General features: G+C 31.2%; 2 protein-coding genes across 2 annotated transcripts; one reads left to right on the top strand and one right to left on the bottom strand.

The window, feature by feature from the left end:
* Positions 1-475: 475 nt before the first annotated feature.
* LOC111716133 (uncharacterized) lies at positions 476-4,470 on the top strand (the record flags this gene model as incomplete). Its single annotated transcript, XM_023491557.1, is given in 3 exon segments — positions 476-572; positions 3,513-3,648; positions 3,728-4,470. Coding segments are annotated over 3 exon segments (339 nt in total). The 3' UTR covers positions 3,900-4,470.
* A 2,381-nt stretch (positions 4,471-6,851) lies between these two features.
* Positions 6,852-17,462, bottom strand: LOC111716132 (uncharacterized). Its single transcript, XM_023491556.1, has 11 exons — positions 17,405-17,462; positions 15,445-15,492; positions 14,395-14,447; positions 14,062-14,110; positions 12,629-12,684; positions 12,002-12,042; positions 10,883-10,965; positions 9,998-10,047; positions 8,350-8,558; positions 8,205-8,270; positions 6,852-6,972 (listed from the first exon to the last, which is right to left on the bottom strand). Exons 7-11 carry the CDS (start codon positions 10,899-10,901, stop codon positions 6,906-6,908), a joined length of 411 nt encoding a protein of 136 aa, XP_023347324.1. The 5' UTR covers positions 10,902-10,965; positions 12,002-12,042; positions 12,629-12,684; positions 14,062-14,110; positions 14,395-14,447; positions 15,445-15,492; positions 17,405-17,462; the 3' UTR covers positions 6,852-6,905.
* Between the last annotated feature and the right edge of the window lie 570 nt (positions 17,463-18,032).

Raw genomic sequence — 18,032 nt, 5'->3', positions numbered from 1 at the left:
CTTCTGAGTTCTACGCCCCCCCCCCTTTACAGGTCTAGGGGGGCACTACCCCCTTACCACCTCCTCCCTGTTTACGCCCTTGATCCCATCTACCGCCGCCTCTATTTTTTACTAATAACAAACTAAGGTTATCCTACAGAAGGATTCCTTTATTTAAAGATTGCATGGTTATTGATCAGCTTTACGTCCCTTGACAATTGACATTGCATGTACAGAAAAAGAATAAAAAAGTAATTGTGGTTCTTTGCAAAACATTATTAAGCCAACCATACTTTTCAACCCTGTACCCTTGTCTTCTCCCCCTCAAAGCTATTAAATCTTTCTTTATCTGTGATCGATGTTTTTGTTTCAAAATTTAAAGCTTTTAGATACATTAAGACAAAATAAAACTAAATGGTGAATCATAATTATTAAAAGAAATTTTTAGTTTTAATAAAATAATAAATTTAAATATTTAGACTATGGTGTTCCGTTGTGGTTGGGAGGATTAAAGAATAAACGAGGAAGATGGAGATGGGAATGGACAGAATCAAGAATCCCAATGAGAGCCTTTAAATGGGGCTGGGCGTCAGGTAAACTTTTTGTTAAATTTGAACCGTTAACGAACACTGAAAGCTTAAGATAACCGTTAATTAAAAAACGAAAGAAAGTTTTCGAAATGGACGCTTTGGAAAAGAACGAATATGGAACGAATGTTTTTAAACTATCAATAACGTGGAACAAATGTCTTAAAAGCTATTAATAACGCGGAACGAATGATTTTACAACAATCAAGACTGAGTGAAGAATGTTTTTAAAACAATCAATCAAGACTGAGGGAAGAATATTTTTAAAACAATAAAGACTGAGGGAAGAATGTTTTTAAAACAATCAAGACTGAGGGAAGAATGTTTTTAAAACAATCAAGACTGAGGGAAGAATGTTTTAAAACTATCAAGACTGAGGGAAGAAATTTTTAAAACTATTAAGACTGAGGGAAGAATGTTTTAAAACTAGCAAGACTGAGGAAAGAATGTTTTAAAACTATCAAGACTGAGGGAAGAATGTTTTTAAAACAATCAAGACTGAGGAACAATCAAGACTGAGGGAAGAATATTTTTAAAACTATCAAGACTGAGGGAAGAATGTTTGAAAACTATCAAGACTGAGAGAAGAATGTGTTTAAAACAATCAAGACTGAGGGAAGAATGTTTTAAAACTATCAAGACGGAGGGAAGAATGTTTTAAAACTATCAAGACTGAGGGAAGAATGTTTTAAAACTATCAAGACTGAGGGAAGAATATTTTTAAAACAATGAAGACTGGGGGAAGAATGTTTTTATAACAATCAAGACTGAGGGAAGAATATTTTTAAAACAATGAAGAACGTGCCCAGCACTACTCAGAATGTGCGAACTACACATTTCAAATTACGCACTGCTGAATTGCGTAACCTTGTTTAGTTCAATGTATCCGTGCATGATTAAACTTATGTTTTGTCAAAATATTTTAATGTCTTACATCTAGCCACTAACAAAAAACATCTAATTATACAAGCTGGAACACTAGTTTTCTATGCTCTTTCTGAAAACTATACAACACAGATACTAACGTAAAACTAAAGAATAAGAAGACGACATTTAAAAAATCTTATGTTGATTTGATGTTGTTATAAAGTAAATAATTATACCATTAACTTAAAAATCATCTCAATAAGTAAATTGGGTACACGGCTCAATTGCTGTGTTTCAGATTAATCATTATCTTATTCTAATTGTCGTCTTCCTCTTACACAGTTTTATGGGTCACACTGTATTACAAAAATATATTGTCCTACTCCCATAGTCTAGTAAATAACAAAGCTAAACGTACTCATCATATGCAGTTCAGTGTCAACAAACTCAGACTGTTCGAGCCAGCCTTACGAAGCTTGGAATGTAGACTGTAGACTTGTAGAACCACAGCATGATATATTTCCTTCAAACGTTTCAGAGTGTTCAATTTACTGTTTTAGTCAAAAACATACAGGCTTTAAAGAGGAAGGGGTGGCTGCTCTCACGGTCTTGGAATTGCTCCCAGGGTTTTGGAGTGCTCCCAGGATTTTGGAGTTGCTCCCAGGGTTTCGGAGTAAAATATGAAATTAATCCGACCTTTTATTAAAAGACCTTTAAAAAGGGTACTGTAAAACCGAATATTGAAAAAATGGCTCTGCTACCCCTTTATTACTGTCTCTGTTCAGATATTTTCTCAGATATTTTAATAATTTGATGATTTTTGGTATAGTGCACGCCATATATAAGGTTCTAAAGGAACTGAGTCTTTGGAACAAAATCAAATATTTAAACCTCAATATCTTTCGAACCCGATGTTGTAAACCTTTGATATTTCAAACTCAGATTATTTAATCTGGCAGAATTCATAGTTTGAAATATCCAAGGTCTGCATGCAACATTTGGTTCAAAAGATATAGTGATTAGAAAATTAGAAGTTGTGGCAAAGACTCAATTCCTTTGACATAGAACCATTTTTATTTCGGTGACTGTAAAGTAAAATCACATTTTTTATAGCGAAAATTTGGATTGTTTCTTAACAAAAATTGTTTTGTTTTTTATTTCTTAAAATCCATAGATCCCTACAGCTGTAATCTTGTTTCTTTCTTTGTAAATATATTCCAGTTAAAAAAACATATTTTGGGCAGAAACTCCAGTGAAAATTTCAGATGGTTCAGATTAAAAAGTTTCAGGGCGTCAATAAATAAATAAATAAATAAATAAATAAATAAAGGTACGCATAGTATAGAGGTAAACGCAATTCAAAATCATCTTATTTTTTTTTTAACAATTGAAAACAAAAACAATAATGTTCACCGAGGGTTTAAGGCCAGTACACGTTTTTATGCGTGTGTTACAAATAAATATATTTTATTTTAATTATCTTAATAATTAATATCATGGTTTCATTTCAGACACTTAGCCTTGAGAAAGTAAAACATGAAACATATTTATTCAGTTGAAAACATGAACAAAGAATATGGTTATGCAATAATTCTTATAATTAAACTTGTAGTGTATTTATCATGCTAATTATTAGGATCATAAATCCTAATTATATTCTGCATGATCTACTTGAAGATTATACAGAATATAATGTTGTATTTCAAATCCTATTTTGAATATATTTTTTAAGAGATTTAAATGTTTATTTCAGTAAATGTTTATTTACAAATAAATACTATTGAATTTAACTTTCAATATTGCAGCATTTGTTTAGAATAACTTCATGTATAACAAAATACTAAAAATTATATTTGCACATTTTTTGTAAAATTAGAGAAAATTAAATTTAAAAAACAAGAAAATATTATTGAAGTGAAATCAGATGCGAAAGTTACCAAGTTAAATCTTTTTTTCTCGTAAGATAGTTTGTGTTTAGACATTACTATTATTATTATTATTATTATTATTATTATTATTATTATTATTATTATTATTATTATTATTATTATTATTATTATTATTATTATTATTATTTAGAATATCCCCGAGCTCTGGAGACAGATGATACTGCTGCCTGTTTGTCTATCCGTGGTCGTGGGACGGATACTGGACTCAAGGTTTGGGAAGATACTGACTGTGGAGAGAAACTGAACTTTGTCTGTGAATATTTATGGTAGGGTTCACTTTTTAATGTTCTGATAAATTCTTTTATGTGTAGATTTTCAGGAAATGATTGATTGATTTTGTTTCAGGATTCAGGAGTATATTGAAGAGCAGAAGGATGAGAGTGGAGAGAGAGAAGGACGGATGATGACAAGGAAGGAGAAGGAGGAGAGGATGAAGAGGAACCTGGAGCTAAACCTCGTCAAGGTGGCAGAAATCAGACAAAGCAGAGCTTTTAACCTGACAAACAGTTGGACATAAGCCAGATAATCAGTGAGCAATATATCAGCTGATCCGATTTGCATGAACTACTAAGCTCATTTTAAATTAGCTGAATAATCAGTTATCATGAATCATATATATCATATAATTTAAAGCCTAACGTCCGTTGATCATGAACTAAATAATATGAATCTGCAGTTCATGATAAGTTAGTCATGAACCAGTTGTGTTTCAACAGCGTAACATTTGCCATTGGTTTTAGAGAACCCGCTGATCATGAACCAACTGATCATGCACCAGCTGATCATGAACCAGCTGATCATGCACCAACTAATCATGCACCAGCTGATCATGAATCAACTAATACTAAATCAGAAAATCATAGCTAGCTGATCATGAACCAGATAATCATAATCCACATTATCACTAACCAGATGATCATGAACCACATAGCTATGAACCAGTTGATCATAAACCATGACTGACTATTAAGCAGCTGAACTATCTGATAATGATCATGAACGTGAATTATTCTGTATGTTACCTCTCACAATTGTTATCTAATGCACATATTTAAAGAACTGAAAATAAAATAATTTTCTTATTACACTTTAAAGCTTATAATTCCCTTCAAAAGGTAGGTTACACAGTATTAAGGTAGGTAAAGCCATAAAAGAATATGTTGTACTGAGAATACACCAAACTCCGTAATATACAATGAACTCATTTTGTACTAATCTATATTGGTTGTTTGGTTGTTTGTGAACAAACGCATCCGCAACTGGACTTGAACCGACTTGTTTTTTGTATAGTATAAATACCTTAATTAATCTATTCTCTATTACCTATTCTCCAGATTTGTCATCTAATATCTAGCTCCATTATCTAATCTCCAGATTTGTTATCTAATCTCTAGCTCCATTATCTATTCTCCAGATTTGTTATCTAATCTCTAGCTCCATTATCTATTCTCTAAATTTCTCCAGATTTGTTATCTAATCTCTAGCTCCATTATCTATTCTCTAAATTTATTTTCTGATCTCTAGCTCCATTATCTATTCTCTAAATTTATTATTTGATCTCTAGCTCCATTATCCATTCTCCAGATTTATTATCTGTTCTCTAGCTCCATTATCTATCCTCCAGATTTAGTATCTAATCTCTAGCTCAATTATCTATTCTCCAGATTTGTTATCTAATCTCTAGCTCCATTACCTATTCTCCAGATTTGTTATCTAATCTCTAGCTCCATTTTCTATTCTCTAAATTTATTATCTGATCTCTAGCTCCATTATCTATTCTCTAAATTTATTATCTAATCTCTAGCTCCATTTTCTATTCTCTTAATTTATTATCTGATCTCTAGCTCCATTATCTATTCTCCTGATTTATTATCTAATCTCTAGCTCCATTATCTAATCTCCAGATTTGTTATCTAATCTCTAGCTCCATTATCCATTTTCCAGATGTGTTATCTAATCTCTAGCTCCATTATATATTCTCTAAATTTATTTTCTGATCTCTAGCTCCATTATCTATTATCTAAATTTATTAGTTGATCTCTAGCTCCATTATCTATTCTCCAGATTTATTATCTTTCTCTAGCTCCATTTTCTATTCTCCAGATTTGTTATCTAATCTCTAGCTCTATTATCTATTCTCCAGATTTGTTATCTAATCTCTAGCTCCATTATCTATTCTCTAGATTTTCTATCTGATCTCTATAGCTCCATTATCTATTCTCCAGATTTGCTATCTGATCTCTAGCTCCATTATCTAATGTCCAGCTGCATTATCCGATCTATAGCTCCATTAAATATTTTCCAGATTTGTTATCTAATCTCTAGCTCCATTATCTAATGTCCATCTGCATTATCTGATTTCAAGCTTCTGCTGCTTTGCGTAGTTTCTTTTTATTTTAGCTTTTTGGTGGTTCTCAGTATACAAAATATAAATTTAAAGCCCCCTTTACCAAACAAAATTTTCAACAAAAATGAATTTTTGCTACTAAAATATTTTCAAGTTGCTGAAAAACAACAAAAGAATATTTGTCACTTGAAAAACCAAGTGGTTTCTAGCAAAATCAAATATGTTGTTCAACAGAATAAGAATATCCAAGGGTGAACAATGCAATGAAAAAAAAAACATGTTTTGTAAAAGTAATCCAGGCCCCCAGACTCCTGACAAGTTTTTAATATATATCTTGAACTTGTCGTTTTATATATAAATATATTTTATATATTTTATTTTATTTAAATAATAATAAAAAATGAGATTATAAATAAGATCAAAATACTGTGGCATTTAATTACAGGCACATCTCTTCCCCATGTTATATGCACCAGTTTTTAATACAAATTATTATTATATTATAATATTTATTAATATCACACTTATTATTATCATAATCGCTCAAACTTTGTTTGTTGGAACCAAAATTGCACAATTTGAAAATAATATTTACAAAAGGATTTATAAAGCTTTTTATAACTTCAAAACTTTTAAAAGGTTTTACAGGCGATTAAGCACTGTGGTCTTAAAGGGTCCGATAATGAAATATAGTTTTTTATGTTATAAAATATATGAAATTGTTATTTGCGTCTCTGTCTGTCTGTTTGTATTCAATAAACGTCAAAACGACTGAACTGTCTAGCCCAAATATTTTATTGGACCTCCCATGACCCAAGAATTAATAAATTTGCCTGACAAAAATCCGATTTTTCAAAATCGACGAAAAAATCGATAAATCTGAGAATTTCATTTTATTGTTTAATCGAAGAGAAAATGCTGTTAGATTGATCAACAATAAAAAGTTGAGATAAAAGATAAGTGCGAAGCGTCCTGGTAGCCTTTATACTATTTATCCTCGAACCATAGATCATAGATCAGTGAAACAATAAGGCTAAATTCTTATGAGATGTTAAAAAAAAGCTTTTAGTTAAAGTTTCCATCTGGAAAATATTTTTGATAAGAATATCATCTTGTACAATAAAAATTTCAAAACTATTTTATTTATATATATATTTTTTTAACAGGATGTGAGCATCAATACAGGGTGATCGTCTTTCTATAATTTCTCACATCGTCAAATAGATCTCTACCCCGACTGGGTCTAAAATATAAAAAGTATTATTTTTATAATTGCAAAAATAAAATCTAATTCTTCCTCTGAACAAGTTTAGAAAGTAGTTAAACTAATTAAACATTCTTTTACAAGGTTATTTTATATTTTGAATGCACATACAGCTAGTCAGACAATTAATTAAAAACATAAAAACTTCATGTAAAAATACAGCTAGTCAGACAATTAATTAAAAACATAAAAACTTCATGTAAAAATACAGCTAGTCAGACAATTAATTAAAAACATAAAAACTTCATGTAAAAATACAGCTAGTCAGACAATTAATTAAAAACATAAAAACTTCATGTAAAAATACAGCTAGTCAGACAATTAATTAAAAACATAAAAACTTCATTTAAAAAGTCTGAGACCAATCAAATATTTTGCTACACTGTTTATAACAGTTTAAAACAGTGTATGACATCTGAGATACCACAAACTTTGATTTTCATAATCCCAAAATCTTAGCAACCCAATTAGGATTTTTAACGTAATGGAAAAATTGCGCAAATAGCGCATTTTTCCACATTCCTTCCGTAGAAAAAACGCGCAAATTTACGCTTTTTTCCCGCGAAATTCCGCGTAAATTTGTAACGCACAAAAATGCGGAATGAATTTGACGAAAATCCCGCGGAGAAAATTGTGTTTAAAAAATGCAGAAAAAATTAAAATCAATGTCGTAGACCTTTAGATATTTCAAACTGAAATCTGTTAAATCAAACACTTTAAGTTTGAAATATCAAAGGTTCACACAAGGGCGTACAAGGGGGCGCCCTGAGGGGAGGGGGCACCCATATAAAAATACAATAAAACCTCACTTTTGCTCTGAATCAAAAAAGTTTCATTAAAAAAGCTTAATCAATGCTTTCAGTGTAAATATATCTTTCATATCATTATTTATAATTACACAATATGTATCGCTTCTATGAAGTGACGCGGGAGCAAAAAGTCCCCCCNCCCCCCTACACAAATGCTGTAGTATGCCCCTGTGTTTAAACCGTCAGGTTCCAAAGATAAAAGGATTAAAAAGCATTTGAGTTTGCGGCAAAGTCTTAATTTCTTTAACGTTTCCCTATGAAATGTATAAAATCTATTAATTGCCTATTCTATTAGATAAGTTGGTTTGGTATACTATTAAAAGAAGAAACGTTAGTTTTCTACAGCTAAAATTAACAACTATTTTTGTTCCAAAAAAAATAATTCTGAAAATGATGGAATACCTAGAGGGTGGTGGTGGAGAAGTTTCCGGTTGTGGGGTTGGAAGGTCCAGGGGGGGTGGGGACAGTCTAAATAATTTGAAAATCCTAGATATTATTTAATTTTATTTCCGACAAATGAAATACTAATAAAAAATCTGTAAATTACCTGAAAACTTGTGAGAATCTATCAAGTCGGTTTGAAGAAGTTTTAAAATTAGTTCTGTTAGATGATAATCTTCCATTTGATTCATGATGGTTCTTAACTCCATCTAGCGGTGGGTTCTCAACTCCATCTAGTGGTGGAAACTGGAAACTAATATTTTCTACCCTGTCGAGTCTGTGTATTGTTTTCTCTCTGAATGTGCTAATTTTAAACTAAACAGAAAATTTAGATATTATAAAATGCAGGATATATATTAAAATATCAGAATACATCAGAATGCATCAGAATATTTCAGAATATATCAGAATATATAAGAATATTTTAGAATACAACAAAATATATCAGAATATATAAGAATATATCAGAATACATCAGAATCTATCAGAAAATATTAGAATATAACAGAATATATCAGAAAATATCAAAATACATCAGAATATATCGGAAAAGAACAGAATATAATGGAATATAACGAAATTTATCAGAATATATCAGAATATATCAAAATATATCAGAATAAATCAGAATGTATTAGAATGTATCAGAATATATATATCAGAAAATATTAGTATATATATGATTATATTAGAATATTTAAAAGAGTGCATCAGATTATATCAGAATATATAAGAATATATCAGAGTATGTTAAAATATATATGAATATATCAGAATATATCAGATTATATTAGAATATAGCAGAATATATTATAATAAATCAGAATATATCAGAGTTTCTCAGAATATATCAGAATACATCAGAATACATCGGCAGAATATCTCAGAAAATCTCAGTATATATCAGAATATTTCAGAAAATAACAGAATATTTCATTATATATCAGAATTTCTCAGAATATCTCAGAATATATCAGAGTATCTCTGAATATATCAGAATATATCAGAATACATCAGAATTTCTCAGAATATCTCAGAATATACAGTGAAACCCTTAATCACGAATACATCGAAAGAATTCATCAAATGTCGTATTCTTCACTTTCTGATAATGGAATGTTGCAGATATTTAGTTTTTTTTTAATTAAATGATTATATGGAACTCTTTAAAACTGTTCCTGCATATTCATGGCTATTTATTTATTTTCGCAAATACTGAAATTTACGTAATATAGTATAAAACTCATTGAAAAATTGTAAAGACGACATTTTATAAATTCTTCCGATGTATTCGTTATTAATGGTTTCACTGTATAAGAATATTTCAGAATGTATTAGAATATCTCAGAATATCTCAGAATATTTCAGAATATATCAGAATAAATCAGAATATATCAGAATATCTCATAATATATCAGAATTTATCAGAATGTATCAGAATATATCAGAATGTATCAGAAGATATTAGAATATTTCAGAATATATCAGAATATATCAGAATATATCAGAATATCTCATGATATATCAGAATTTATCAGAATGTAACAGAATATATCAGAATGTATCAGAATATATCAGAATGAATCAGAATATATCAGAATGTATCAAAATATATCAGAATTTATCAGAATATTTCATATTGGATGACTTTGAAAAAAGGTCTCCAACAAACAATAAACAATTCTTAAAAGTGTAAATCAATCAAAATGTTTTTATAATTTCAAATGAAGAAAAATGAAAGTAAAAATAGTGACCTGGTCCTGAAGGTGAATAGGTGGGGGCTGGGGCTCACAAAGTTTAAGATCTAAAATGATTTGCCAAATATCTATATTTTCAACCTATGTAAATTCTTGTAATTTCAAGTGACCCCCTAATTTCAAAGAAGGCATGGCCGATTCACAACAGTGTTCTGCAAACATTTTATTAATCAATAATGTCTAGGTTACATCGTTGTTTTTGTCGATTTTCTTCATTGTTTTTAATTAGAACTCCGCCCGCCACTTCAAAATATTAGTTTTCAAAGTTAATGACATAAAAGAGTCACTTGACATTACGTGTACTATTGTATATGAATAAAATCAATAAAGCAATACACTGAGTTTCTCAAATATTCAACGAGTCGGTTTTTCTTACAATATATTTATATACAAAAGATACAAAAATACAAAATTTAAATCGAACGATACTTATACAAACTAAATATTATGAATCTAAACTCAAATAAATCCGTTAGGATTCAAAATAGGACTCTAAAGTCCAACCGTAGGGTTAAAGATGGGGGGGGGGGGAAGGGGGCATGATTCCCCTTGGTAGCTATGATCTCAGCGATCCAAAAAATCCTTGAATTGCTGATCGTAAAAGATCAACAAAACTCGCCCACTGTTACAGTACAGTTCATAAGAAGGCAAAGAGTAAGCAAAATGTACACTCTTAAGAATTTTTTTTGTGAGTACTTAATCTCTGAGCAACCCTTAGGATTGTTAACATGAAATTAGTGCAGTGCAGTTACTCAAAATGTGTAGTATCGACCTCTACCCTCTAGGTTCTCATTAGCTGTAACTTAAACTCAGAATGAGTAATTTTACGAATAAAAAGCAAAAGAAACATAACATTTTTTTAAATATATGGATCCAGTTTACCCTGTATCTTGGTTCTCATATCTTCTTGAACTAATAGGTTTATCCAGACTGGGTCAGGGGGCTGTATATCATCTGATAAATATCTAGAATATGTAAATTTTATGTACAACATTAGTTAATTTGCTGTACATCATCTGATACAGTTCTTTTGTACAGTACATTACATTTGTTTCTCTATACCATTTGATAATCATCTAGACCTCTTAAATGTTAAATGTTGATTTTAGCTGAATATTTCACGCTTCCTTTTAACTGATACTGATAGTCTGTTCCAAAGAGCTCTACCGTCTTTGGTCTGTTCTAGCCACAGCGCTCGGCCCAGAAATTGTCTTAACCTAATCTAACCCAATATAATGTAACATTGTTTTATTAGACAACATTTGTAGTTGTCAACGTGGAGTCGAAGTTTTTTAATTTCGACGTTTTGTAGCAGTCGACGTTTAGCAGTCGATGTTTTGTAGCAATCGACGTTTTGTACCAGTCCACGTTTTGTATCAGTGGACGCTTTGAAGTATTTGACGTTTAGTAATTTCGACGAACGTTCTGTTATTCGACGTTTTGATAATCGACATTTTGTACCCATTCCCCAAAAAGATTTTTATCGTCCTAAGCGCAAAACCATAACTAAGAAAATCTTTTGTTTAATTATAATATAATTAAATCTTTGTATCTACCCCACGTAGATATTACTTCTTCAATTATTCATGATGAATGTTAAATATTTTACTGTTTGATAACAAACAAATAATCTAAAAATATGCCTAATTTTGTTTTCATGAATAGCATTCATTAATCTGTGAGTTTTGTTTGGTTAGTAAAATACAAAAATATTATTATTTTGAGTCTACAAATTGTAACTACAAAAAGCTTGATTAGCATGATAAACAACAAATGTGCAGTGTAAACAGACCTGATAATTTGATAATTTAGTTTTAAAATGGTTTGAAATTTAGTCAAAAAAAAAAAAAAATGTGAACAGTTTTTTTTCCGAGGCAAATGGACTATTTTCAATTTTCATCCTTTTGCGTAAATTTGAAAATATTTTGAATACATCTTGTTAACACGATAAATCGAAATGAGTTTTTTATTGAGCCTCAATAAACCTTTCTACCCCATTACCTGGGTTTCCTATCAGGATTATTTATTTCCTCTTGAATCTCCTGAATTTTACCACTTTTATTTCATAAAATATTGAAGCCGAGGATTCTGTTTTGATAAAGTGGTAAAGCGAGGATGTATCTTTAATATCCTTTAATCCAACACAAATACTTTCCTTTCAGAGTTCCGGGGAAAGTTCTGAAAAATACAAAAGTTTATATTGAAAAGGGATTTTGAATATAGTTGTTGGGTTTAGAAAACAATTTTAGGAAGTGTGCAGTTTTGGAAAAAAATTGCAAATGATGACGAAACTGAACCCAGAACTTTTTTTATGTTCGCAGACCGAATTGAATGAATTTAAACTAGTTTAATGAGTGGTTCAAATTTGAATCACTCATTAAAAGTTAAAAATTAGAATTAGTGATTCAAGTTTTGAACCAGCGATAGATAATTAATTGAGCTACGACGCTGAACTATTACTTACTGCAGATTTAAATTTAAACCACCAACATAAAGTTGCAAAAGGAAGGCTTTGATTCGGTGATTCAAATTTGAACCGGCGGTGGAGAGTTCAAACTTATTAAATTCTGTTCCTAGTCCCTTTGCAAAATAAATAATCTTGAACTATTTTAAAATAGCAAATGTTTCCTGTGGAGGGAGTTGCGGTTCATCAAGTTTTGGAAAACTCAGAATTTCATCCGAATCTAAACAAAACTAATGTTGATCCGGATTGGGAACTAATTAAGAGTGAGAATTATGTAGTTGGGCATGTTAACTAATTAATGACAACCTAATAAAATATTAAATAGGAATGCTTACTGAGATCCTCTCTATTTAATTAAAAGATATTAAGTATTTCTCTGGAAAAAAGATTAATCCATTTAATGAAAATTAAACGCGGAGTGGTTTTAGGTGAAAAATGATTATTTTTTTCTCCCTAAAACAACGTTAAATATAGTTTTTTTCTGGTTGAGAAAAATCGTTAGATTATACCAACCCAGATTGAAAGCAAATCTTAAAAAGCATTTACATTTTATCCGGTGGCTGCCCAACATGGGAATTGTGTTTGTAAACTATTGAATGCAAAACTTGAGCCAGATTTTTTTTCATGTACGTGCTACTCCATTTATAAATTTGCGTTTCCAATTCACAACAGTACCATTTATCTGCTCATTGACGGCAGAAAATTGAGTGTTTTTCGGGCTAAAAATGGTGTGTAAACTGTACTGTCATCATAGCAGTGCTAACAAACCCCCGGCAGTTTGCAGTGAAATCATCAATGTCCTTGGGTATGATTGCAGGAATTTCAGCAACCCCTCCGACATCAAGGTTTATGATGCAGAAGCAAGTTGTCAATCGGATCCAGAACTACCTGGAGAAAAGAAAAAGGTCAAGATTGTCCAGCTGGTGGAGAATAAGGAACTATGATCACCTCGCACCGTAAATCCTTCTATTGTGGCCTCTTCAGCTAAAACAAACCCTTCCTATCGTTGGAACAAGAGGAGACAATTATGGTATCCGTAAGCACATGTGGAGAGATGGCTAGTACTTGTGTTTAGTGAAGAGAACCTTTGTAGCCTGTAGCAAGGCACCCATGCCTATACAGACAGATAACAAGCTCAGGTTGGAGGTTTTGCTTGAGTTGATGGCCGACTTTAAGGCGGACAGATGTGATCCATACCGTCAAACCTCAGCCGCACACAGAGATGGTCTCCCTAATCTTGGAGTCCCGTTCATGAGCAAGGCGGACAGAGAAGGATTATGTAAGATCTCGGAACCAATTCAGCATGCATGAATTGGTTCCGAGATCAGGTAGAGGATGTAAGCATGGAGAGGCTTACTTGTAAATATGCCTGTGGTCGACAATTTCAGTGGAGCGGATGATAAGTCGCCTCGTGTATAGTGAATTAAGATATTTTGTCCATTAAAAGATGCCATCCTGGAAAACTTGTTTCAAACGCGTGCAAAATCAAATCCACCATATTTTGTAATATTTTTGCAATTTCAAATCATATTGTAGATAAAACAAGATAAGATTTTTGTAAAATTCAACATATAAATATTTGGAATATTTTGAATACCTAATATTGTAACCAGAGGATGATAAACAATAGAACATATTTCAGGCTCCTGGTCATCAGTATTGGTTTAGAAACCTAACTGCTTCTGAACCTTAACTGTTCCTGACTCCATAACTGTTCCTGACTCCTAACTGTTTCTGAACTCTAACTCCAAAACTATTCCTGAACGCTAAAGATGTTCCTGAAACTTAACTATTCCTGAACCGAAACTGTTCCTGAACCATTACTTTTCCTGAAACCAAACTGTTTTGAACCAAAACTGTTCCTAAACGCTAACTGTTCCTGAACCCAAAATGTTTCTTTACCCTAACTGTTCCTTAACCAAAACTGTTCCTGAGAATGTTTTGCTGATATTTTTACCCCCTTTGGCAGAGTGTCCTCCAACTCTAAATTAAATTTGAATATGGCAGGAATAGAATTCATTGAATTTAATTACACTTTGATCACAGTAATCAATGCAAAAACTAATTCTAGTTTTTAACTAGGTTACTAAAATACAAATAGAAAATTTCTACAAAGGTTTAGCAGGGAAGTAAACAGTTCTATATTTATAAAAGTGTATGGTTTAGCAGGGAAGTAAACAGTTCTATATTTATGGTTTAGCAGGGAAGTAAACAGTTCTATATTCATAAAAGTGTATGGTTTAGCAGGGAAGTAAACAGTTCTATATTTATAAAAGTGTATGGTTTAGCAGGGAAGTAAACAGTTCTATATTTATAAAAGTGTATGGTTTAGCAGGGAAGTAAACAGTTCTATATTTATAAAAGTGTATGGTTTAGCAGGGAAGTAAACAGTTCTATATTCATAAAAGTGTATGGTTTAGCAGGGAAGTAAACAGTTCTATATTTATAAAAGTGTATGGTTTAACAGGGAAGTAAACAGTTCTATATTTATAAAAGTGTATGGTTTAGAGTAAAGTACAAGTATAGTTTTGTTTTATTTTGTGTGAGTAATTCAACGTAATTTCAAGTGAGTTTTTGTTTAATTTGTTACATGCCGATTTAAAACTGTATCATTTAAACATTTATCCAAACAGCATTAGAACTTAGAAGGAAATATTTTTTGATATTCTGAAAATTTGTTGTTGTTGTAAATTTCCTGTATCGCCTTAGCTACTAAAAGCCTCATTTGAAAATTGTCAATTTTCAGATGGAAACATAGAAGTGTCTTCATTGATTTTGCTCAGGTATATAGGTTTAAAAGGTAGAAAATAAGTTTGCCACAAACTCTAACTTTGTAATCCATTTGAGTTTGAAGCTACAGATTCAGTTAATTTCGAAGACAGAACCTTATAAAGGCCAACCTTGCTTTGGCCTGAGAAGGGATTGTTAAGATATTTTTCTACCAATTGTAAACTTTATTGTTAATCCAAATATTTAATCCCTAGGTCTGAGTATTGAGGTGGTTGAGGAATTACTTCTGGGGTTTCTCCTAAAAATGTAAATCTATTTATATATTTATATCTATATATAAATTTGGCTTGTCTGTCTGTTTGTCTGTCTGTTTGTATCCAATAAACGTCAAAACGGCTGAACCGATCGGGCCCAAATTTTTTGTGGGACATCTAGGGACCCCAGGGAAGGTTTATGAATGATTGAAATTTTAAATATTTGTCTCCATCAAAATTCGATCGTCATTAAATTTTTTAAAATTTTGAAAATCCGCGAAATTTTTTTTTGAAAATCCGCGAATTATTTTTGTTTTGTTTTACGATGTACACAAAGAGAACATGTTCACAATTAATTTAGAAGATGGGCGCGAAGCGCCCTCTAAGGCTAGAAAGAAGGGCGCGAAGCGCCTTGAATTTCTAGTAATTGATATTTGTCTGCTGGTTTGTCTGTTGATCTGTTTGTATCCTTGGTAATAGTCAAAATAGCTAAACCGATCGGGACCAAATTTGTTGTGGTATCTTGATGACCCCAGGGAAGGTTTATCGCTACTCGAAATGAAAAAAGTTGCTGAGGAAAAATGTCGATTAAGAAATACTTTAAAATTTTTAGTTTTTGCACTCCCTTAAGAAAATGTAATAAAATTCTAACTAAAAATTCGCCGTGGCCCGTGAATACCGGGTAATCTACCTTGTACCTAGAAATCTACGTTTATGGATACATCGTTATGTTGGTTAAAAAAATGATATTGAAAAGAAATAGAAAAGTGTCATATTATTAAAGCTTATCTTTTTTAAACTATTTTGTTTTGGCATTTTTTCCTTTGGATTTTCCTTGCGTGCAATTGAGAACCCTGAAAACTCCACGCGATTCCGCGCAATTCCGCACAATTCAAGAACATCAATTTCGCCAAACAGAATTCCGATTGGAAACCCTCGGACCTATTCACGATTTTTTTCATCTTGAAAAGGGTAAATTCTGTCATTTTTTGTTCTTGTCTGTCCTACGTAAATCTGCAATTTACTTTAAAAACTGAAACTCAAAACTCAAAATTTACGGATTTATTTATTCCCCCCCACTTATTCTCCCGTCTTAATCTTTCGTATATTTGTACATCTCTCTGCTTGTCCTTCTTTTTGTTTGTTTGTATGTCAGATCATAACTTCAGAACACCCGCCTTGACTGCTTTACATCTAATCTTTTTGGGTAATTACGGAAATATTTTTAGTTTCGTTAACACCTCTAAGTTTAAAGTCTAAGTGAAAGCAAGTTTTTTCCTTTTTGGTTTTTGTTCTTATACTTTACATACAAAAGAATAAGACCGAAGAAATAAAGATTTTATGATTAATTTTTCAGTTCTTAATTTAAAGAAAACCTGCACAGTCATTCTGGTCTTATAAAGTAAAAGTCAATCTTCTGAAAGTGAAAAAGTTTTTAACTATTTCATCTAATTCATGGTCCAGGATTACCAACTTTTAAAAAATTGACTGGGTTATGTGCAAACCACCTCCAAAAACTGTTTTCTAAAAAACGTGCATTTTAGACGATTTTTGAGACCTAACTGATTTATTTTTATTATTTTCTCAAAATTTCAACAGATCCATGATTATTAACGAAGAAATTCATGTGTAATTTGATAATTTTAAGATTTTTATTTTATTTTTAATAATATTTTTTTTTTTACTTTCTTTTGCACTTAAAACTTTGAAGGCATTATCCTAGAATTAAAGAGCTGTCGACCCAGATATTTCAGGAATTAATCACACTATGTACTATGTACAGTATGTACTATGTACAGTATGTACTATGTACAGTATGTACTATGTACAGTATGTACTATGTACAGTATGTACTATGTGCTATGTAGTGCAATAGGGCGCGCTATTCTTAAAATTAGTAATCTTTTGTTGACACCTTACTGCACCTGAGCACAGTGTTCAGTGTTGAGTGCTCACCTATCACAGTTTCTTGTGGTCTAGTTGGTGGAAAAACGAGGATATCAGATATATCCGGTGACCTGGATACAATTCAATTTATTTTATCAAGAAGAAAAAAGTTTTTTAAAAAATAACTGAGTATTTTCCACAACCTAAAATTTTCTATTCCCTATATCTTTACAACCTGATCATAAACATTGATATTTCAAACTTAGAATATTTTATCTAGCAGAATTCATAGGATTGCAAAGATAGGGATTAGAACATCAGAGTTCGTGGCAAAGACTCAATTCCTTAGAAAAAAGAGAGAGTTAGTTCAACTAGCTACGGTTTAATCAAATACCTTTCTGCATCAACGAACCAACTTAAACCTGCTCAAACAACGTAGTTAAACACTTTCTAACTGGTTCAACTGCTTCTCTGACGTTTATAGATTCGGAACATTTTTTAATTAAAAACATTTTTATCATTAATTTTTAATTTGAATTCCCCATCTAGCTTCTTACAGAAATATTTTGCATCATATTGGGGAGTCTAATAAACTATTTGCTTTTTCCGCAAACTGAGAGATACTTTTTTGCATTTAATTCAGTTCGTGAATTTGCTATTATGTAGTATACACTAAACATATTTTTATTATATTATT

This window comes from Eurytemora carolleeae, unplaced genomic scaffold (genome assembly GCF_000591075.1).
Source record: "Eurytemora carolleeae unplaced genomic scaffold, Eaff_2.0 scaffold1969, whole genome shotgun sequence".
NCBI classification, from domain to species: Eukaryota; Metazoa; Arthropoda; class Copepoda; order Calanoida; family Temoridae; genus Eurytemora; species Eurytemora carolleeae.
The sequence above is the reverse complement of the archived record's forward strand: the minus strand, read 5'-3'. Positions and strand labels throughout refer to the sequence as shown.